Source organism: Puma concolor, chromosome A3, assembly GCF_028749965.1.
Source record: "Puma concolor isolate L17-30 chromosome A3, mPumCon1.1.hap2, whole genome shotgun sequence".
In the NCBI taxonomy this organism is placed as follows: Eukaryota; Metazoa; Chordata; class Mammalia; order Carnivora; family Felidae; genus Puma; species Puma concolor.
The window spans coordinates 79,111,305-79,136,058 of NC_141669.1; the positions used below are offsets into that span (position 1 = coordinate 79,111,305).

Below are 24,754 nucleotides of genomic sequence, written 5' to 3' on the forward strand. Positions count from 1 at the left end.
AGGGGGAGAGAGAATCCCAAACAGGCTCTGGGCTGTTAGCTCGAAGCCTGACTCAGGGCTTGATCCTACCAACCATGAGATCATAACCTGAACTGATGTCAAGAGTCAGGACACTGAACCAACTGTGCCACCCAGGCACCCCAACTATTCTAATTTTTTTTCCAACTATTCTAATTTTAAATTTTTTTTTTTTTCAACGTTTATTTTATTTTTGGGACAGAGAGAGACAGAGCATGAACGGGGCAGGGGCAGAGAGAGAGGGAGACACAGAATCGGAAACAGGCTCCAGGCTCTGAGCCATCAGCCCAGAGCCCGATGCGGGGCTCGAACTCACGGACCGTGAGATCGTGACCTGGCTGAAGTCGGACGCTTAACCGACTGCGCCACCCAGGCGCCCCAACTATTCTAATTTTTAAGTAACATTGTTTAACCATTTTGGGGGGAAGGGTTGGCATCACTTGGCTATATTTTTATTTTAGAGAGAGAGAGAGAGAGAGAGCACGTGAGCATGGGGGGAGAGGGGCAGAGGGAGAGAGAGAGAATCCTAAGCAGGCTCCATGCTCAGCACTCACGCTCAATCCCACGACCCTGGGATCATAACCTGAGCCAAAATCAAGACTCAGATGCTCAACCTGAGCCACCCAGGTGCTCTGGCAACACTTGACTATAAACATCCATGGCTCATCATGGCTCTGCTAACATGTGGAAGGGGAGTGAGGTTTGCACGACTTTCTACTCCACTTGGCATAGTTAGGTTTCAAACATAGATCTACCTACCTGTGTTAGCATGATTCTACAAACATTATTTCTAGTCAATAGACTTACTGACGCCCTTACTTTTTAACTCTTGATTCTGAGGCACAAACTTTTTTCTGCATCTAACATTCTTCTCTGTCAACATCTACTGGGACAACGGAATATCCTGACTGCTCCAAAATGGTTGGTAAATAAGTTCTTTGTTAGGTAAACTATTCTGAGTAATTGATGGACACATTATATACTATGCATATGTTACCAATAAACACTAGCTAATTTAAACTCTGATGATTTGGCAAACATTTGAGGATGTTGTGATGCCTCAGGGATATCATTAAGGCCTCAATAATTCTCAGTAATTTTGCAGTAGTGGCTCTCTAAAGAGTGACCCATGGGACCCCTGGGGATCTCAAAATCTTTTCAGTGTATCCATGGTGTCAAAACTATTTTCATAACACTGACAGATGCTATTTGCCTTTTCCACTGTGTCGACATTTGCACCAATGGTCAGCAAAATCAATGGTGGGTAAAACTGCTGATGCTTCAGCTTAAAGTAAAGGCAGTGGTATCTAACTTCCTTAGTAGCTACTGTCTTCTTCACTGCCATGTACCTGTAGTTAAAAAAAAGTTATTACTAATAACTTAGTATTAGTTATACTTAGTTATAACTTAGTTATAACTTAGTTAATAACTTAGTTATTACTAATAACTTACTATGGTAATGATATTAATCTTAATAAATCTCAGTCTTTGGGCACATGCATTTTTACCATTGTGTGATAAAATGGGAAGTATGCATATAGCACTCCTGCTGCCTGCTGAAGTACCATGTTGTCTTGAGAAGCTATCATTTGAGATACAAATAGAATTAGCTGCTTTTCTCATGGAAAACCATTTACAGTTGGAAGAATGATTGACAGTTAATCTGTGGTTATTCAGACTTTGATATTTGGTGACAAATTCACAAAAATGAAGTGCATCTATCCAATCAAGGAACAACAACTGACGTATTTGCTGCCAATGATAAAATTCGAGTGAGAAAATTTAGAATTATGGGAAACTTGAATCCACCCCCTGTGAACTTCACAGCCTCCCAATAGTTAAAGAATTCCCTGATGAGACTGGTAGTTGTATTAATGAATATTATTTTTTTTGAATTTTATAGAGTGAATCATGTCAACATTTGGAAGCTTTGTATATCTAGATGAACCAATATTTTCTGAATGACTGATGCATGGAGTTAGAATTAATTAAAAAGGCAATTAAGATACTCTTTTAATTTTAGAGAGAGAGAGAGTGCGAGAGCATACACATACAAGGTGGGGGTAGGGGCAGAGGGAGAGAGACTGAGAATCTGAAGCAGGCTTCATGCTCAGCACAGAGCTGGATGCAGGGCTTGATCCCATGACCCTGGGATCATAACCTGAGCAGAAATCAAGAGTCAGATGTTCAACTGCCTGAGCTACCCAGGCACCCCAATCTTTGGCCTTTTGTATAAAAAATCTCTCAGTTTTAATTTTTATTATGCTAAATATGGATAGATATAACCCACATAAACAAAAAAAAATCTCTTTGGAGTCCTGAATAATTTTTAAGACTATAAAGGAGGGGCGCCTGGTGGCGCAGTCGGTTAAGCGTCCGACTTCAGCCAGGTCACGATCTCGCGGTCTGTGAGTTCGAGCCCCGCGTCAGGCTCTGGGCTGATGGCTCGGAGCCTGGAGCCTGTTTCCGGTTCTGTGTCTCCCTCTCTCTCTGCCCCTCCCCCGTTCATGCTCTGTCTCTCTCTGTCCCAAAAATAAATTAAAAAAAAAAAAAAAAAAAAAGACTATAAAGGAGACCCAATACTTTGAGAACCACAGTTTTATCAGCACTATAGAGAACTGTGATAGAATTTATCGTAAGTTCACCCTAAGACCTAGAACTTCACATTGATAATAAATTTCTGAAGTCTAGAGTATTCTCATTCGTCTTCCTACTTCTCACAGTGCCTACACTTCAGTGTTTTATATCTTGCAAATAACACAAAAGAACTTGTATTCAATAAGAAAAAAAGGTAAAAATTAGCTCATTTACTTCTTATATGTATTTCCATCCTTATCAAAGCAGAATGAAAGGAATTTCTGGTTACTGAGATTTCTAATTGTTTGGAATCTAGATAACCTTGAGCTTATTATTAGGTTGTCACTCTACGTATGGAAAAAACAGATTACAAAAAGATCCCAAGAGAAGGGCATGAGACTAGAATATATGATTGCCTAAATTTCAGTCTAGTGTTCTATTATTTGGCAGAAGAAAGACATATTGAGAATTACTTTCCTATACAAAATTGACTTAAAGACTATATAAAAACTATTCTACAAAGGTTTAGCTAACATATGCTTTAGAGAATAAAACACAAAACTATGGGAAAGCACACACATATTTCAAGAACTATAAAATATCTGGTTTAACGGGCTAATTAGTGATTCCTAATCAGCAATGACCATGTGGCATGAGTATGGGCAAGGGCTCTGGGATCTGAGAGAACTAGACTTGAATTTGGCCCTGCCAGTTATCACAGGTATGAACTTGGGTAAGTTGCTTTCTTTTCCTGAGACTTCTTTTTCCTGCCAAGTGAACAAGGGAAATACCTCCTGGGTTATTAGTAATTGCTCAGCTTGGCTACTATAATGACTATGTGAAATTATAAGTGTGAATGTCTCTGGCAAATGCTCACACATACTAGATGCTCATGAAAAACTGGGAAAGGTTCTTCAACATAGCCCCCAAATACTAAAAACACTTTCCACTGCTTTTCTTTCCTGGCCTACTGAGCCACATATTGTCTTATCCAGTCAACACTCACCATGGTCTTCCTACATATCAAGGAACCAACTGAAGGGCTTCCCAAGTGAGTTTGTTTAATCTGTTCAACAACCATGGGTTTGGCATTCATTGAGCTTACAATTTTATTAGGAAGTAACCAAAATAAAATTTTAAATGACTGAGCTGATTATTTTGAGGCTTAATAAAAATATATTATGTTAGTTTATACCACATTTATATATCCTCAGGGTTTCTGGTTGTCATTATTATAAAACTTCATGAGCTTATAATGCCTGCAAACAGGAACCTTCTATCCTGTGTGCCTCATGTTCTAAATCCCATCCATTCCTCCTGGTTTTTTGCCTCTAAAATGATTACTGGACTGCTTTGACTTCTTTAGTAAGCTGCCCTTCGGTCAAATTTCAGGGTAGTCAGTAGTTTTCTTCCAAATTTGCTCTGATCATATCATAGTTATTTCTTTGGAATTAGTATGAAGTTTACATACTTACAGTGTTTCTGAAGACTTGGAATTCTAGTGTTCTTAAATCTATCTTTGCAACCTTACTCAAGTTAAACCTAAAATAAAAAATGTACATATATTTCTTCATAAGCAGCATCATAATTAATTAGGGGGTAAAGAGTAATTATTAAGTTTGTATTTTATTTGCAAATTACCTTCTGGCTGATTTTGAGGTCAGTATTACCACATTAATGGCTTTCCAAAAATTAAAGGCCACAACTGATTGTTAATATTTTGCTCATTTTTTAAAAACTAAAACATTTGAAATGTTCCACTTGCTTTCTCTTTATAATTTTTTAGAAAGGAGTTCAACATTACTTTTTCTTATCTTAAGCTGAAAACTTTTCTAGATACTTAAATACTTAGATATAGCTATATCTCTCCCCAGTACTTCCTCTCAATTTTAATTACAGATCTAGAATTTCTCTAAGCCAATTCTATTACTGTATAAGCTGCAATAAAGTTTTAAATGTATAAAATAATAATCAATGCTAATATGGAACATTTTGATTATTTAAAGCAATGCTTACCTTGATATTAACTTATCTACAAAGACTGAAGGATTGGAATATAAAGCTAGAGGAATAAATTGTATATAGACAGGAACATCTGCAGGATTTTCTAAAGTAATCTCTTCTTCCTTAAACAAAGTAACAAAACAGTAAATGAGAGGTTTCCACAGTTAAAAGTTAAGGGTAGATACTTTATGACCCTATTATATATTTCCCAAAACCAAGGTCATTCTGAATACTTACTGAGGAGCAGTTTGTATTAGTAAGTGGAAATTTCAAGTGCCGGGGGGAGCTAATTATAGAAGGCCAAGAGAGCTCAGCAGTGATTTTTGACAGTATATTTTTTTGAAGGTCTGTATTTACTTCAAATAAAGCGCTCAATCTAGAAAAAAATAATTTGTAAGTCACTATATCATTAAAAATTTTTTTTCAAATGTTTATTTATTTTTGAAAGAGAGAGACAGAGCGTGAGTTAGGGGGTGGCAGAGCGAGAGGCAGAGAGAGAGGGAGACACAGAATTCAAAGCAGGTTCCAGGCTCTGAGCTGTCAGCACAGAGCCTGACGCGGGGCTTGAATTCACAGTGAGATCATGACCTGAGCTGAAGTCAGACACTTAACCGACTAAGCCACCCAGGCACCCCTGTAAGTCACTATATCAAAATAAAATATTTGAATTTTCTGAATACGATCTATTATTATATTCTTAAATAAACACAGTTTTATTTGCTCTGACATTTTACTACACTTTTAATAGACACGTATGAAGATGTCTCTGTTTTAGCACAAAGAGCTGCCAAAGTCTCTATCACTGATCACCTGTGTTGTTTTTTGTACCAAATATGTAAAGGACAAGGCAGGTATACACAGATAACATATGGTGTTAAGGGGATCCTAAAGGATCCTGCATGCCTAGTGGAAAGATCTAGACACCAACAGCAGGCTGCTGATGAATATTCATCAGGACAACCTATGGGATGGCAGTGCATTGCTTGGCATATGGCTTTCCCTCTTTGGGATTAAAAAATGAAGGAAAATCCTGACATGCAATGAAGATGTTAGTTGAAGTGGTAATACATATGGGGCCTTTATACAGACATATGTAAAGTTATCAGCAATATTCAGGACGTCATCTGAGTATTTCCCTACTTATGACTGTTCAAGAACCAGCTGTTTAGAGACCAAGAACACATTTCCTAAGGAAACAATATTACACATGGGGCTAAGGTCCCTGGGCCCAAACACTGAAGCCTACTTTAACCCACAATACCAGTGAATACCAATACTCTATATTGGTAAGAATACAGGCTTTACAAGACTAGAAACAGAAATTCTCTGTAACATACACAGTGACACGGTAGGAGCGGGGAGAATGCCACACTCACTGTGCACCTGGGAAGTGATGGTACGGGGTAGATGCAAAGCCCAGCTCTTTAGCAGTGGAGTGTTGGGCACAGGTGGAGGAAGGTAGGGGTTTTGGTGGGTAGGAGGGGAAGACGTTGATCGATAGCACTCCAAGTTATGTATTCATAATATTAAAATTTGGAGACTGTCTATACATTATAACGTCTGTAATGGAAATGTTGGGGATGAAGAACTATTTTATTGAGTGTTCTCTTGAGTGAGTACATCAGAAGTCTTTCTGTACTTATTTTAACCATTTTAAAGTACAAATTTAACTCTCGTCTGCCTTAAGAAATCTTTCCACAGCAGATAGTTCAGATAAACAGAACGCCTTAAATTCAATTGCTAATGGTTTGAAAAATTTAGTACCTATAAATGAGAATATCCTGATAGTGACAAATAGATTCAAATTAGGCAAGTGGAGAATAGCATTTTTTTTTTTTTAACATTTTAAGTTTATTTATTTTTGAGAGAGAGAGAGAGCACGCATACATGCACACACACACAAGTTGGGGAGGGGCAGAGAGAGGGTCACAGACTCTGAAGCAGGCTCTAGGCTCTAAGCAGTCAGCACAGAGCCCAATGCGGGGCTCGAACCCACGAACTCTGAGATCATGACCTGAGCCAAACAAAGTTGGAAGTTTAAACAACTGAGCTACGCAGGCGCCCCAAGAAGACCAGTTTTTATCAGCTGTCATAGTATCATTATACTAGTCAAATTCTCTGCTGAAGCATAAGAAAGATTGTACTTCTACATTCCTGAGTAAGTGTGCATCTACTTTTGAATCCAGGTGTGGTAGTGATTTGTCATTAGCACATTTTCTGCCTGCCAAAGATATATCGTTGAGCCTATGTGAACTGGGCTCTGTGTGCCCCCTAACAGTTCAGCATTTGAAAGGGAGGAGGTAGTTCTTTTCGCAATGAGCAAACGGACACTTGGTCTCCATTGTGGGATTAAACCCAGGACATGTTTTCTCTGCCTCTAACAGAGGTCAGTGGTAGGTAAAAACTTTCTTTCTTATGCAAATGGCTGTATCTAAGGTGAACACTGTATTCATCCTATATAAAGACAACTTCAAATAGTTCTTTGATTTTAAGGAACTATCTAGAGCACTGGAGAAACGAACAAAAATGGTAGTGTGTATATTTCTAAGCAATATGCAATTAAAACGGCAATTCAAGATGCCTCATTAATAATTTTCTGAAGATAAGGTGTTATTTTCTTAGCCATAGAGAAGTAAAATAACCTAATACAAGAATAACATCTAGAAAGTAACATCAACAGGTACATTTCGAACTGGTAAAGATAGCTAAAATACTTAAAGCAAAACCACTCACCTATGACCTGAATTTTCCTTTATTCCCATCCATCCTTTGAACAGGCTTTGATGCAAATCCCAGTCAGCATCCCAGGTGTCTTCCTGCATGGCTACACCAGGCTGTACTTTGGGTTCGGCTAAAATAAGGAAACATGTATTATGACACGTTTAGCCCTACATCTATATCCACTTGTCAATTTTCCTTCAAATGATTTCCAGGGTACCAAAGGATAGAGTGGCGGCCTTTCATCAAAAAATATTTTGGGCAGAATGAAGGGCATGAGAGAGAATACCAAGATAACTTACATTTGGATAGAAAAGGCAAGCCAACATAGCAGTGATCCCCACACTGCAGTCCAGGATCAAAATAAATGTTTGCAATCTACAAAGAGGCACAGGAGAATTGTGAATCCCAAATCCACAGAAGGTCACAATAACACAATACTAACACATGGGAATCCTCAAACACAACATTTTCAAACCTTTGACTTTTTTCCTGGCTCTAAGTCTTCCTTATTGCCCCGTAACCGTTTGTAGTAAAATCGCACATCTTCTGACAAAGATCGTATTTGTTGTATCTTCACCTTCTGTGAGAAGGAGTTCATAATATTTAAGCTCTGATGAACTATTTTCCCCTGAAGGAAGAAAACAAACAAACTCATTCATATGTGGTTGCATTTTCTTAAGAACACACAATTTAGAGGTGACAGACATATTTTTCAGAAACTGAAGCCCAAAGGATACTTAGAATTTTTATCACTTAATAATCTCTAATTTGTTAATCAGAGCCCTCTCAAATATATCTATATTGCTATTCCTGTGTGTGTGTGTGCGTGCGCGCATACACACACACACACACACACACACACAATTTGTTTTTTTCACGGCCTGTTATAGAAAAACTAGCGGGACAAATCTCTGCACTCTTATGAAAATGAATTAAAATAAGAAAGTAAAAAAAAATGTTCACACTTGATGTTAAAAAAACGAGGATGCCAACAGAGACAGCTCTGAATAAAGGAAATGGTCACTGTCAGTTTGTGAAGCAAGGTTTGTTTACCAAGGCCAGGCTGCCCCCAAAGTATCCAAATTTCAGGATGAAAGAATTTAATTCTAAAATCAAAAGCCAAACAAGACAAAAACAAAAATCAGATTTCCTTAGGAAAAATTTTTTCTTTTTAAAAGAAAATGTCATTTGTACCAAAGAGAAATGAGATACCTTTTAAAAATACAGGTTATCAAGTATCTTATTAAAATAGCAGGCAGATTAAATGACTAGATAACCAGTGACTGCTCTTATCAACTGTATGCTTCTCCCTATGATAGGGGATCAGATTTTAAGTAAAAAATTGAATGATTTAAATAATCCTCAATAAGAATTATGTTATAATCTTTCTTTTGTTTGAGTACAGAATTTTACCTTATAATTTGATTCCTAGTCATTTGAAGAAGTCTCGAAAATGATCATACCCACTGGGCTAATATTTGGTACTAAAAGACACAGAGGTTAAGAGAGTGTACAGAAAAAAGAGCTGAATGAAGGTGAGGTTCTAAGTAACACTCATCATTTGCAGCCCGGCCAGAGGGAAACAGCAGAAAGCTATGAGAGGCCAAGTGTGCTGCTATGATGGGGAGAACACAGGAGCAGGAAGCACAAGGCCTTTGACAGCCCCAGCTTGGCCTCTAACCAGCTGTGTGTTCCTGGCAGTTACCTGGTCTTCATGCACCTGTAATAACCACTTCACTCAAGGCCATGTCTTGTCTTTCAGGGGGGTGGGGGTGGGGGTGGGGTCAAAAGAGGTAACAGATACAAAAGTTTATTTTACAATGGTATTCAAATATTAAGTATTAAACTAGGAGTTACTTCAAATGTTTATCTGGAGGTACTGTTTTCATTAGTTGGCATGAATATACTCCACTAGATAAGAGATTTTATAGAACCTGATAACTGTTATGGGCTGAATGTGAACCCCTCTCCCCTCATTCATATATTGAAATTCTAACCTTCAATGTTCTAGTAGTATTAGAGGTGTGTTTCGGAGTAGTGTTTCGGAGAGGTGATCGGGTCATAAGGGTGGAGTCCTAATGAATGGGATTAGTGGAGAGACAAAAGACCTTGCCCTTCCTCTCGGCTCTGCTGGCTAATTGAGGTTACAGTGAAGACAGCCATTTGCAAAACCAGGAAGAATGCCCTCCCCAAACACCAGATCTCCCAGCACCCAAAACTGTGAGAAGTAAATGTTTGTTGTTTAAGTCACCACAATATGGTAATTTGCTATGGCAGCCTGACTAATGCAGTAACATCAAGTTAATTTGTGATTCCAAGCAAATATTTGGTCCTGTAAGCCACCTGAAGATATCTAGAAGTTCGACCCAAAGTAGTTCAAAACCAACACCTTGTTTTTATACAGATGCTTTCTCGTTTACTCCATCCATGGGCCTTTCACTATGTCACCTACTGAATTATTCCTGTCTAGGGTTTATTCTGTGTTTAATATCACTGATTGAAAAGGCAACTGAAGAATGGAACAAGGTCTTTTTGGATAAATAATGAAGTCAAGAGTTCTGTACAGTCAGTGCAAAGTGGAATCACAAGACAAAAATTTCATTAAGACCCAGCTTAAATGTGTGGGACCTATTAACTCAAAATTTATATTTTTAAGTTGCTCAACTCTGAATTTAAGTTTATTTAAGATTTTACACTGCACTATTTCTCTTAACCCATCATGTCTCCTTCCACAGGGTAGGGGACCCTTCTACATTTGTCCCCATGTACCCTGAACTGACCATATCATCTTTCTGCAAAAAGCAGTGGCTGTCTCTTGATTTCCCTACTTCTTTTCTCCTTGTTCTCTAGGTTCAAACTCTAAGTTATATTTTTGACTCTATCTATCCTACCCATACCTGCCTCAATTAGTAGGACCTTCTCAGGATATTCAAGCACAATTCAAATGTGAAATGTCTCTTGCCTAAGTTCTTGTCTCCATTATTTTGCTCCTTCAGCCACCCATTATCTACTAACTGCCTGCTTTGGGGATAAAAGATCCTTCATCCCTTTCCTTGATGAACTCAGAGTCTTACTGGGGAGACCAACACATAAGGCAATATTTAAAGCACATGTGAGGCCTGTTGCAAGAGAGGTTATTTAAAATCATTTTAAGATCACACATGTAACACCTAGTAATGTCTAGTGGAGTCAAGAAATGGTCAGGGAAGAGATGACAATGGAATTGAATCTTGGAAGACAGTATAGTTCTTTGAAGGTAGGGGAAGAGGAACGGCGTTCAAGACAAACAGCCAAGGCTTAGAGGTATGAAAGGGCTTTATTGCTCTGCCAATGCCCTAAGCTCAAACCTCTTCTTGACACTTCTCATACAGATTCTGTATGAGTGCCTAGGTTGGCCTCAGGCACTTTATTGTCACTTCCTAATTCACCTTATATTTACTTCTGCCAGAAAAAAAAAAAAAAGTTTAAACTCAGCTCTGATGATGTCAAGCCTCTGCTTAAAAACTTTAAATTTTCATGGACTTAAATGTGTTGTTTTTTTTCATGCTATCACTCCAACATGTCATTCCATCTTCTTAAATTTCCCTCCATTCTTTTTTTTTTTTTTTAACATTTACTTATTTTTGAGACAGAGAGAGACAGAGCATGAACGGGGGAGGGTCAGAGAGAGAGGGAGACCCAGAATCTGAAACAGGCTCCAGGCTCTGAGACGTGACGTGGGGAGCCTGACGTGGGGCTCGAACCCACGGATCGCGAGATCACGACCCAAGCCGAAGTCGGATGCTTAACCGACTGAGCCACCCAGGCGCCCCAAATTTCCCTCCATTCTTATCAAACTGGGCAACTCACTACTGTGTAAAGCCATCTCAGACTTTACTGCCTCTGTGTCTATACTCAGGTTGACTCCAGGGTCCTGAATGCAAGTTTTTACCTCCCCTATTTTCCCTGCTAAAAGAAATTCTAAGCCAGTTTACATGTACCTTTATCAATTACATATGTATTTCCCTCACAGCACTTCATTTTTATACTTTTTAGGGCACTCTCTACATCCTGCTTTACATTTATGCATCATGGACCCATTTCCCATTCTTGATTGAAAACTTTTTGAGAGAAGGAACTAGTTCTCTTTGTGTCTCCTGTGGAAGCTGGCTCAATGTCTTACCTTAAAATAAGCAATTAATAAAGAATAACTGACTTTACTGTTAGGTTATAGGGACACAGAGGTAAAGGCAAAGAAAAAAATTACAAAAAAAATCTATAAATTAAATCTCTTACTGGAAAGGAAGGTGGAAGAACCATATGTTTTGGGAAGCAAGTCAGTGAACCCACTGCGATTACAGCCTTCACGGGAATTGTTAGAATCTGTGGAGTGAAGTAGACCATAAGGAAATAAGTGTTTAAGTCTGAGATTAATCTTGATCATTACTGCATAAGTTTTGAGGATGTAAAAAAACTCAACTTGGGACTTATATTAGCAATAACCAACTCAAAAGTAATATTAAAATTACCTACATATACCGTTTAACTTGACCAATGTACTCCATCAAATGCTCTGAAATATAGTAAATTTCCATGTACTGCTCAGTGATTCAAAGAAAACATGGTAAATAAGACCAAACAATGGGAAAGGAATGAAGAGCAGATTTTCATAATAGGTTATTCTGCAGATTATTAATTTAACAAGGAAAGTCAAATGTACTCCTAAAACAATGTATGAAAAACAGCATTTTCTAGAGTTACATAGTTCTCTATTTTTTGTATATAGTAATAAATTAACATCAACTTAATTAAAAAATGAGTTGAACATTATAGATTTAGAATATCAACTCATACTCTATTTATAACTTACAAAGATACTTCTCTAAGATATTTTTTCCTAGTTTTCATTTTTATCCATACTAACAAAAACTTGTCATAGCTATGAAATGCACTTATTTGTATTATGGGTGATTAACAGGAATTCTTTACTTTTGGAGGTAATTTGCCATACTCCCAACAAATCATTTATTATTACTTTAATTCTAATTATTATTTTTATATATTATTATTATTATTATTATATCACTAAATATGTTTATTCTGAATTCACTTTCATTCATGTGGGGGTGGTATATGATGAAAAAAGGTTGGAGAATAAGGGAAGCAACTTGTTGAATCTAGTAGTGTTCAAATTCACAAAGAACTGCTAAATATTAAATTAAAATACTTAGGTGTGGCAGAAATATATCCATTCAAAATCCCACTAAATGCAACATGTTAGACACCACAAAGAGTCTTTCACTCAATGATCTTCACTTTGCCCTTGACTTAGAATGACTCATGTAAATATAATCACAAGAACTCACATTAATATGTGAGTTCTCGACTGTATCTTCCTTTTTGGAAACATCACACAGGATGATATTAATGACTGCAGAAGAATCAGTGATCTAATTCAGGAATTTCAGTCAGGGTCTTTGCAGTGCTATAACCTAAGCAGGTTTCTAACACAGCAATTGTAAGTGTGCCAAAGCCATTTTTCTCAAGTTGTTTTCAGTTAAGAGGTTTGGGTTTTATCAGAAAACTATGAGCTAATGAACACCATTGTTTTATAAACTATTCTCAAAAGCTCAGTTTTTAAGGTTATGAAACAGATAAAGTGTAACTTTATCAGTAAACTTAGTTGTTTCTATTGAAAACAAAAAAAGGACTAAATCAGAAATACCTCATTGACATGAATCCCCATAGTCTTACCTCATAGTCTGTGGTGATCTGTATGGCTCCATCATGAATCCCTTCCAGTTTTTTTGCAGTAAGTTTGACTCTGAACACTGCAAAATAGCCTGAAGCTAATATTACCTGTATGTAGTAGAAATGACATCGTTCATTAGCCTTGCTAGCTCAAGTTTCCTATTAAAATGGTAAAGAGAGCTATTGTGATGAAGTGATTTCTGAATTCTTATGTATGTCTACTGTATGACAGTGAATTGCCACACCATCTTGTACAAATATCTCAAAATAATGTCCATCCTTTGATACTTATTCCATGGGCCACCAAGAAAACTGGCTTCCTGAGGAACAATCTGATTCCCATCTACCAAGATGGAAAGGGGTATGGTCCTCACACATCACACCTATACCCGCACAGACAAAGAGGGTGAGAGCTGGAGCAAAGGGACACAGCTTTCCACCAATCCTTCAGCTATTTTAGGGCACAAGTACAAAGTTGGTTCTGTTTCAAGTTCTGAATTTAACTGTCACATTAATAATCATGTCTTCAAAGCAACTGAGATTATTGCGTCATACGAAAGTGTCAAATATAATGGAAAGAAAAAAGAGTTAATAAAAATTTGAAAGAAGTATGGAAATTTTATCTGTTTTCTCAAGCTATTTGCTGATGTTTCTGGCATTTACCTCTTTTTAACTGAAGTATAGTTAACATATAACATTGTATCAGTTTCAGGTATACAACATAATGATTCAATACTTGTATACATTATGAAATGATCACAATAAATCCAGTCACCATCCATCACCACACATAATTAAACATTTATTTTTCTTGAGATGAGAACTTTTAAGATTACTCTCTTAACAACTTCCACATACACAATACAGTATTACTAATTATAGTTACCATGCTATACATTATATCCCCATGATTTTTAACTGGAAGTTTGTAGATTTTTACCCCCTTCACCTAGTTTGCCAGCCCTACCCCCTACCTGCAGCAATCACCAATCTGTTCTACCTATGAGCTTGGTTTGTTTTATTCTTTTATATTTTACATCTAAGTGAACTCATATAGTATTTCTCTTTCTCTGTCCAACTTCTTCCATTTAACATAATGCCCTCAAGGTCCATCCATGTTGCTGCAAATGGCAAGATTCCATTCTTTTTTATGACTAATATTCCTGTGTGTGTATGTGTGTGTGTGTGTGTGTGTGTGTGTTTGCGTATCAACCACATCTTCTTTATTCAACCATTGACGGTCACTTAGGTTGTTTTCATATCTTGGCTACTGTAAATAATGCTCAATAAACATGCAGGTGCATATATCTTTCTAAATTAGTGTTTTCATCTTCTTCAGATAAATATCCAGAAGTAGAGTTACTGGATCATATGGTAGTTCTATTTTTAATTGTTTGAGGAAGCTCCAAACAATTTTCTACAGTTTTCTACATCTACATCTACCAATAGATGAAGGTTCCCTTTTCTCCACATCCTTGACAACACTAGTAATTTCTTGTTTTCTGACAGCCATTCTGGCAGGTGTGAGGTGGCATCTCAGTGTGGTTTTGATTTGCATTTCCCCGATGATGGCTGATGTTGAACATCTTTTTTATGTGTCTGTTGGCCATCTGGATATCTTCTTTGGAGAAATGACTATTTAAATCCTCTGCCCATTTAAAAATCAGACTGCTCATTTTTTGCTGTTGAGTGGTATGAGTTGTTTTACATACTGTGGATATTAACTCCTTATTGGAAACATGTTTTGCAAATATCTTCTCTCATTCAGTACACTGTCTTTTCCTTTTATTGATGGCTTCCTTTGCTACGCAGAAGCTTTTTAGTTAGTTGGATGTAGTCCCAACAGTTTATTTTTGCTTTCGTTGCCTTTGCTTTTGCAGTCAGATCCAAAAAAATCATCACCAAGACTGATATCAAGGGACTTACCCTTATGTTTTCTTCTAGGGGCTTTATGGGTTCAGGTCTTAAATTTAAGTCTTTCATCTGGTTTGAGTCAGTTTTTGTGAGTGGTGTGTGACAGTGGTCCAGTGTCATTCTTTCCACACTCTCTTCAATTGTGTACAGTTTGTGAAGCTGTACTTCAATTATTAGTAGTTATATTTTATCTAGAATTCACATTTACCTTAAAATAACAAATGTCGACACACCAAACAGACTCGCTTTCTCCTTTTTTAGAAGCATTTTCTGTGTTGGTTTTGTGCAATTCTAACACTTTCATCATGACTCCTGCTGCCCAAATCAGAACACAGGTCTGAAGGTCATGGACTTGTTGGCAATGTGTGTTTCATAAGGAACAGGATGCTAATTTAGTTCATAGCTTTGGGTTTTGGGAAAACAGTTGAAAGTTTAGGCACTGTAAACTTAAAAAAATCATTTTGTGGAGTTGCTATTTTGAAGTTGGCAACTCACTACAACTTCCTATTTTAAGAGTTCATAACAATGATCTCATCTTTTTGTCCCTTGTTTTTAAATTTAGAGTTTCATATAAAAGCTAATTCTAAAACCCTAAATTGTCAAACAGGCTTTCTCTGTTGTTAAATGGACCTCTCAAATTTAAATAGTATGTGTTAACATATGCTATTTATTGTTAGGAAATGATCCAGATTTCTAGAATTATTGGGTTTATAATGTCTTACTAGGAAACAGAAAACTCAACCACGTGGGAGCAGATATACACATGATTTGACTCTTTACTGTTGAAAGGAATACATTAATGGCTGGCCTAATTATTATCTGTTTTCAGCATTCTATTTCTATTAAAAATAAAATCTCATATGCAGTGACAAATATTACTTCTCATGGATATATCTTTGTTTTAAAAGGAGGCTTTATTTTTGAATCAAATTTAATACACTATAAGTTACTGAAATATACACACCCATAAATTACCACTATTCACAAATATCTGATTATGTAGCTTGAATGCTACATAGTTGCAATTAGAATATATGTCAGTACTGTTTTCCCCCTTTTCATAAATCCTCTTCCAAGCTTCTACACACAATCATCAAATTTTTATTTACTTCATATTCAATCATAAAATCATGATTTACTTTATGTACTGGACTGTTCCCAAGTATTTGAATTATTAGTAACGTTACTATAAACATCTCCATTCTCTCAGCTTTTACTTCTTCAAATTATTTCCACAGGAAAAATTCCCAGGAGTGGTATATATTGCCAAACTGCTCTCCAAAATAACTATTTTTGGGGATCCTTCTAGTATAAACTGTTTAAATCAATTTTTATAGCCTATGGCATTCCATGGAAGCATATTTGTCAACCATCTCTGTGCGTAAGGACATTTTATCTTTCTTTTGTTAAAACTGCCACAAAAAGTTCTATCCTTAGCTTAATGGATAATATGTTAAGCTCCTCCTCACACAAGGTGACTCTACTAGTTCTGTTCTGAGTAGGTATAAACTCCAAGTTCCACTTTCAGTAGTGGAAAGGGCTTTGACTAATATATCTGTTATCTCTGTTTCATGCTCCTTTATGACCAAATGTACCTATTTATACAACAGAGTAGAAGTACAAGGGCAGATCTAGAAAGGGATCAAACAGTGTTTGCCTCACTGATACTCTCTTCTCATCAGTACAGAAAACTGGCCACAAGTATTCTGTATAATCGAAAACACTTTCTGCCAGTGTGCAGGGCCATCCTTTTGGCCAAGTAAATTCAATGAACACAGGGTTAGTTTAGTACCTATGGGAATTTCTCTTATAATGACACTTGTGTTACAAAGAGATTATTTAAGTTTTGTTATAGAACTTTTTATGACAAGGCAGAACTTACTCCTTTGGGCTTCAAGTGCCCTCAATATAAAAGGAGGGGTTGAAGTAGATTACCCACAAGAACCTTTTAATATCAAATAACAAATGTTACTATGAATCTCACAAAAATATTAACTGCAATATGTGTTGTAGGAATAGTTTTTTACTTGGGGTTTAGACATACATCTAAGTTTAAGGCAACAATAAGAAAATTTACTTACTGATGACTGGTCTGATAAAGAGGATTTTTCTAATTCTGGAAGGCTTGAAATTATTGTAGTTCTATTGCCTTTTTCAGAAGCTACAAGTTCTATCGATAAACCGTCTCCTATGATGTGCCAACTTTTTATGGCCAACTTAAAAAAGAGAAAGATATGAAAGTGATTATTGCAGCACTAGCATAAAATCCTTAAATGTGATTTAGAATAAAAACATATATATATTTTTTTACCTCAATTGGATTGCTGTTTATAATTGCAAATAAAATGTTACTTGCTTCTGTAGCACTCAATATGCCAAAATCTATGAAACGTTCCTCTATTTTAGGGGGTAATACAAAGTACTGAAAAGATATGAAAGAACTAGATTAAATATACAATCACATTTACATAAAAGAATGTTATCAAGAGAAAGTAGCTATATAAAGATATCCTAAGGTTTCTATATTTTATGTCAATAAACACAAATATACACATATATAAAATATAATTAAGCATTCTGTACAATGAAATATTTTGAGTAATCAGAAATGAAAACATTCATAGTCTCTATGGAATAATATTGCTTCTCTAAAGGCACATAAAAGAAATAGGAAGATAAAGTACTAGGGAAGGTTAAGTGGAGCCCTAGAGGATGAGGCAAAAAATCCTTGGTCTCAAGAAACATTATGCATTCATGAGAGCAGCCATGATATATAATTATTCAAGCAAAACAAATGAAGAAGTGGGATAATTCTGCAAGTCCCCCCAGCTCTGAAATTCTTATTGATGTTGGCTTTTTAGAGAACTACATCTTTATATGTTCTAATTTTCTTTTTAGCTTTTGCATCTTTCTTATCAGTTCTATTTCTTATCTAAAGTTCTTTCATTGATTATCCTAAGGACAGCTTAGTTTGGATTTTTTTCCTCCGGCTTATTTCCTGTATTAGAAAGACCTTTATTCTTTCCTACTATTCCCAACTGTGTGTCTTTACCACCTTACTTTCATCTTTATTATTTGACTCTCTTCTTCACCTTGTATTTCCTAGTTTGAGTCATCTCTTCCTTAAATACTTTCCTCTTCACCCTCCCTGTAGTATTGTTTTTTTCTGATTATTTTCTCCTACTTAGTTTGTTTTTACTTTCCCCATGATTGTAACAGTTTAAAAGCAAAACCAAGAGAAAGCACAATGTGGGAAAGATCTAAGTACAAGCTGTAAGGGAAGGATTCAACTGTGACATGATAAGAGATGGCCGCTGGGAAGGATGAAAACCAGTTATCTGAAAAGTACTGACTGAGGAGGGATGACACCAACTTGTAGAGCTCAGAAAATGGCAAAATTTAAGTATGTACCTGTACAAAATGATTGCCTAATAATAGCTGAACACACAAAAGATGGGTAGAGTTAAAATTTTAAAGGTAGGTAACATACTTACATCTAAAAATCCTGTATATACCCGCACAGGTAAATGAAATTTAGAAGCATTGGTAATAAGTAAAATATTGTTATCTATGTGCATGGATGATGTGGATGGCATAAAAAACAGAGTAAAAATGTATCCTGATTCATTTGGAAGAATTAAGACTGGTTTGCTGAAGTTGTGAACCTAGGAAGTGAGGGGAGAGAAAAAAAACAATGTGTTAGCATTATCTAGTTGATAGATTAGTAAAATTAAAAGTATGGGTGTTCCCAGACATACTTTAAACATTGTTTTGGCTTCTTCTGGTAGCAATACATCATGAATGAGGATTGCAAAGCTGAAAGTGTTCGTAAGGTAAATTGGCCTTTCCACAGGATCAGCAGGACTGTCTCGGATGTGAAATAATGTTGCAGCATGATCAAATCCCAAATAACTATTTGAAAGAACATAAACAAATCATTTTTACCTTCATGTGTTAAATTTAACATCTAAGTTCTTCTGTTTTAATAACTTTACATTTAGCATTAAGGACATAACTGGAGAAGTATAACTATAAATATTTTAGAGATTGCACATGATTTAAAACAAAATTTAGCTTACAAAATATTGACATGTAATATAAAGAATTATTCTCTATTGAATTATATGCAGTCAAGTAAAATCAAGGACGTATTAACAGAAAAAGTTTTAAGCTATTTAAGAAAAATCATGTTCATCATTTAATTGCAACCAGCTTTGTTAAAATGAGTCCCTACCAAGAAGGATATTGAACTATTATTATTTCAAGTATAATCAGAAAATGAACTACATATTTTACTGCCCATTTATAAAAAGCTGTAATTCTAGAAGACTGTTTATAAGTTTATTAAGGAATATAAATGATTTTGTTTCAAGTGACAATATATCTTGATAACAAGCCACAACTGACTGTATGTTACAGAAGGAATTACAGAAAGGAAACAGCTTCAATGATTTGAATATTATTTAAAAATCATAGATTCATTTTTCTATTGTATTACTGAATCATTAAGACTTTATTTAAGCCCACATTATATCATCCTATTTACCTTTTTCTTCTAAAAAAGTTAAACAGGAGATTTTTCTCCTTTACAGTGGAAGTTGTTCTTTTCAACAATTCCATGGAGTTTATGTGAATTTGGATACTACTTTTGCTAGGGTCAATGAGTAGGAAAACAAAATTTACTGATTAGTGAAAACTTAGAAAGCTTACTTTAAAGAGAAACTCACCCATCTAAAACTTCTGCTTGATATGGTATTTCAAGTTTAGAATAACTCTTTTCCTTTGCCTTAACAGTTATTTTCCCAGAAAACTGAGACGGTTTTTTTGCCTTTGATGCTAAAAGGAAGCATAAAAAATAATCTCTGTCACCTTTTGCTATCAGAGTTTATATACAGAGCAGGATGAGAGTGATTTGATGTAACCTGACAAAATCTTAAAAACAAAGCTGAAGTTTCAGATTGGCAAAGAGGAGACTTTTACATTTTACATCAAATTATCACACTTTTTATCCAAAAGAAGAAAAATATTTTAATTTTCCAGTAATGGGATTAAACAGATAAGGAATTAACAAGCGAACACAATTCAGGAGGGAAAACACTGTATTTGAGCTATTTCCCTAGAGCCATAAGCCATGACTTTCCTCACACCAGGGCTTCTCAACCTGGGCACTAGTAATGTTGTAGGCTAGGTTAGTTCTTTCTGGGGTGCAGGGGCTGTGCTGTTCTTTGTAGGATGCTTGGTGGCATCCAGGCCTCTGCCTGTTAGATAGCAGTAGCAGCCCCCAGATATGACAACCAAAAATGTCTGTGGACACTGACAAATGTTCCCTGGCCTAGGAGGCAAAACTGGCCCCCATGGAGAACCCCTGGTTTACAGCTGTGTTAAGAAATAACATTCCTTGTATGGCCAGAGTCTTGTTATAAACACCAAGAAAGCAGCATGGTGCAAGAAGCATCCGGTGCTGTGTATTAGCCTACCCGAACTCATAGTATAAGACTCTCCCTGCCATCATATTGCCCTTACAGATGAAGTAAAATCTTTACATTTTGTAGCAGTTGTGAATAAATCCATCTGGAATTACAGAAATAGATCCAGTTGGATCCAATCTGGGTACCCATTAGATGTTCTTTTCAAAGCAAATAAAGAAGCTGTTTATCTTTATCCTACTTAAGGTACTTCAGAAACACTTCCAGTTAGTTCTGCAAATGTGTGTAATCCAACTTTAGCACAAACAACAACAACACAACAACAAAAAGGGTATGACATCTAGTATGTAGCTATGTATAGACAGTGATTTCAGATTTTAAAAACTCCCCCTCTGCCCCCCTTTCCCCCCCAAGTAAGAAGGGGTGCCTGGGTAACTTAGTCAGTTAAGCGTCCAACTCTTGATTTCAGCTCAGGTCATGATCTCGCGGTTCAGAGGACTGAGCCCCACCTCAGGCTCCGTCTGCTCCACATGACAGTGCAGAGCCTGCTTGGGATTCTTTCTCTTTTCCACGTGTGCACATATTCTCTCAAAATAAAAAAATAAACTTAAAAAAATGCCTCCCATTAAACCTCATTTCTTTCTGCTTGTTATATGGCTATTACTAGGTTTATTATTTTAGGAGGCTGTACAATATTCCTACTATGGATGGGAGGATGGAAGGGGAGGGAGAAGGTGACACCATTCCCATGGTAATAGAAACCACTTTTTTTTTTTTTAACATTTATTTTTGAGAGACAGAGAGAGACAGAGTATGAGCAGGGGAGGGGCAGAGAGAGAGGGAGACACAGAATTCGAAGCAGGATCCAGGCTCCGAGCTGTCAGCACAGAGCCCAACACAGGGCTCGAATTCACAAACCGCGAGATCATGACCTGAGCCAAAGTTGGACTCTTAACTGACTGAGCCACCCAGGCGCCCCTAAAAACAACTTTTAAGAAACGTATCATTTACTTTTAAAAGATGCTTTTCCTTTATATTAAATTTTACATAATTTAAGAAATACTATTTTAGCATCTATGATCTCAGGAGAACCAACATTATTGACATTCATTTATATCAAGAAGGGAAATACTGCACTGGGTTGTCAACTCAGGAGCTGGAGAAGAACAGTGTGGGAGAACTACATAGGACAACTGTTCCTGGTGAACACTCCCCCACTGCTTGGATTTATCAGAAGGATGGATCCTAAACGTTCTTAGGGTCAGGAATTACTATTGGCCGCTCTTCTTAGTAAGAGAAGACAACGTACTTGCTGATGTTAATACTGGTGGTCATGACTGTGGTATCCCAGCAACAGAGAAGATAATTTATCAAAGATCTGGAAATAACTGTGGCATCAAAACCTTCTGCAGTACTATTTCTTGATAGCTGGGTTATGAAAGTATGCCACATATTTAGTCGTGATTTCTTAAAAAAACTTTTTTGAACATTTTATTTATTTATTTTAAGTAAGTGCTATGTCCAGTATGGGGCTCAAACTCATGACCCTGAGATCAAGAGTTGCATGCTCCACTGAATGAACCAGCTAGGTGCCCCTTAATCTTGATTTCTCTGGGAGTTTTCTCTGAGCTCACGGGATGAACACTAAAGCTTGGCACCCAGATTGTGCACTGCTCCCGATCCTCCCCAGAGCCCTCAAGTGCAAGGAGTAAGCACAGATGCCCTCACAAACACTGTGCAGAGTCTTCCAGTATTCTGCTATACTCGGTAGATCACAGTGATCAAATGCTCTCTTGTGATGAGTGTAGATGTGAAATGTGGGCTACGAGCAGAGGTGGCTCCATCAGAAAGCCAAAGTATAAGCTTCAGGGCTCCTCACCCTGCAAGGGCCCTTATGAGAAAAGCCCCATTTGGATTTCAGTTCTTATTAAATGTAATTACACACATAATTAAGCAGCTATCAAATCACTATTTAAAAATTTTTGTGACAGCAAATTCAATAAATGTTCTAGTATAGGGGATAAAGCTGGATAAAAACATGCTATTAAGATATGTTAAAGTCTGGGTTAACATTTCAAATATCAAAATATACAATATATATGTTTGAAATCATAGTAATCTAATTTGACAATGCTATCATAAAGGCTATTATTTTAGGTAGGCAGAGCTGTCTTCCCTGTTTAAAAAGCCGATATAGGAAACTGTTACAGGGAATACTTTATTTCTATTCTCAAACATGCTTCTGAAACTCAAATACATTATCACTCAATTACAAAAAATAATGACTTCGTAATTAAGGTAAATACCTTAAATACTATATATTCACTAGGTATATATGTGAAAGCCCAGATTACAAAAATTTAATTCCAATCCTAATGTATTTGCTAATACTAATTTCACTTTATGAAGCTGCATTTTCTTTCATGAAGCAATCAAATAAGAATTTGTGATGGTTTATAAGATAAACCAACCTAAGCAGTAATACAAAATCTGACTGTAAAATGGTCAGGGTTTCTATATGAAGATGTCAGTACAGATGTCTTCTAGTTTATCAAAATAAGATCACCCCATTAGAGAGTGAAAGCCGAATACTTACCATCAAAACTAATACTTGCAACCTTGGTATATTTACTTTCTGAAGCTTTTAACGTAATTGGTTTAAAGTGTACCGTTATAGCGTCATTTTGTGGTGTAGGTCGAACACTCTGCAAACAGAAAAAAATATGTATCATTATTTTAGTCTCATGGTTCAGTTACTTTACACTGGAGAGTGTACTGGAAACATGCAGCAGAATAAAAAAATGGAAGTTTAACTTTATGCGCTCCCTTTAAACAGAATAGGCCAGGGGAGCCTATTCTGAGGGCTCAGTTGGTTGAGTGTCCAACTCTTGATTTTGGCTCAGGTCATGATCCCACAGTGATGGGATTGAGTCCCATGACGGGCTCATGCTGGGTATGGAGCCTGCTTAAGATTCTAGCTCCCTCTCCCTCTGCCCTGCTGGCACATGTGTGCTCTATCAATAAATCAATAGAATAGGTCAAACTGGCACAACATCACATTAATTTCATCAGAATATCTTCATGCAATAAAATGATGGCCATAGGAAGAGTTTAAGATCAGTAAGTGAGTGTAAAAATCTAGAGACAAACTAGTACCATACACTAGGTATGAATACATAAAACAGGAAAAAAAAGGCATAATGAGTCATATATGAGAAAAGGAGACACGAAGATTTATGATAGGGTCCCTCTTAAAGAACTCCACCATACCAAATGTAACATCCTGACTATGTTGAATAACATCCTGAAAATGAAGAATGATGTGAATTTGGGAGCCAGTACTCCTCTGCCACGGTGTTTTTGCAGATCCCTCTTCTTCCTCTTCCTCTTCTTTTAATATTTACTTACTTTTTAAAAATATTTATTTATTTATTTATTTATTTATTTATTTATTTATTTATTTATTTTTTACTTACTTAAAAAAAATTTTTTTTAATGTTTATTTTTGAGAGAGAGAGACAGAGTGCAAGCTGGGGGGGGGGGGGGGGGCGGGGGCAGCGGGCAGAGAGAGAGGAAGACACAGAATCCGAAGCAGGCTCCAGGCTCTGAGCTGTCAGCACAGGGCCTGACGCAGGGCTCGAACTCACAAACCATGAGATCATGACTTGAGCCAAAGTCAGACACTTAACCAACTGAGCTGCTCAGGCGCCCCTAATGTTTACTTACTTTTGAAAGAGAGAAAGAGCATGAGTGGGGGAGGGCAGAGAGAGAGGGAGACACAGAATCTGAAGCAGGCTCCAGGCTCTGAGCTGTCAGCACAGAGCCCGATGTGGGGCTCAAACCCACAAACCACGAGATCATGACCTGAGCTGAAGTTGGGCACTCAACCGACTGAGCTACCCAGGTGCCCCTTGCAGATCCCACTTCTAATGGGACTTTCTCTACCTCCCTAGGGCATGGCTGTGTAAGTGAGGCATGCCACTGTTACCAGGCAAGGCTGTACTCTCAGCTGTGGGACTGAGCAGTAGACTGAAGGGCTGTGTAGCTTGGAGAGGTCAGAACAGTTTAAACTTAAAAAATAAGATTTTTCTATTCAACAACTAAATCTATAATAACAAATACCATAAAAGCTTGCACTTTTGGAGCAAACTAGAAAAATGAATACAGTTGAAGGTGCAGTTACTTTTTTATTACCTTAGTGACACAAAGCATTTTTCATTGGAAGGAACCTTAAAGATCCCCATCTCCTTCCCTGTTTTACAGATGAAGAGAACCTTGCAATATGGAGTGATGTTTCAGTAGCTAGGCATCAAGAGGCGGGACTGGAAACCAGATGTCCTGACTTGGTTCAGGGCCTGGGCCCT

The 24,754-nt window shown here is 36.9% G+C and overlaps 1 protein-coding gene across 2 annotated transcripts in view; it reads right to left on the reverse strand.

Annotated features, from left to right (window-relative positions):
* TMEM131 (transmembrane protein 131) overlaps positions 1 to 24,754 on the reverse strand; it is a 239,982-nt gene that overhangs the window by 40,827 nt on the left and 174,401 nt on the right. For both annotated transcript variants that reach the window (XM_025932297.2, XM_086701269.1), the window contains 14 exons: positions 22,987 to 23,095; positions 19,692 to 19,800; positions 18,723 to 18,876; positions 18,459 to 18,629; positions 17,276 to 17,386; positions 17,046 to 17,180; positions 13,054 to 13,158; positions 11,596 to 11,682; positions 7,796 to 7,948; positions 7,620 to 7,695; positions 7,333 to 7,450; positions 4,837 to 4,975; positions 4,612 to 4,721; positions 4,071 to 4,137 (listed from right to left, as the gene is read on the reverse strand). In XM_025932297.2, coding sequence (XP_025788082.2) covers positions 4,071 to 4,137; positions 4,612 to 4,721; positions 4,837 to 4,975; positions 7,333 to 7,450; positions 7,620 to 7,695; positions 7,796 to 7,948; positions 11,596 to 11,682; positions 13,054 to 13,158; positions 17,046 to 17,180; positions 17,276 to 17,386; positions 18,459 to 18,629; positions 18,723 to 18,876; positions 19,692 to 19,800; positions 22,987 to 23,095 — 1,644 coding nt within the window. The remainder of the gene's footprint in view (positions 1 to 4,070; positions 4,138 to 4,611; positions 4,722 to 4,836; positions 4,976 to 7,332; positions 7,451 to 7,619; positions 7,696 to 7,795; positions 7,949 to 11,595; positions 11,683 to 13,053; positions 13,159 to 17,045; positions 17,181 to 17,275; positions 17,387 to 18,458; positions 18,630 to 18,722; positions 18,877 to 19,691; positions 19,801 to 22,986; positions 23,096 to 24,754) is intronic.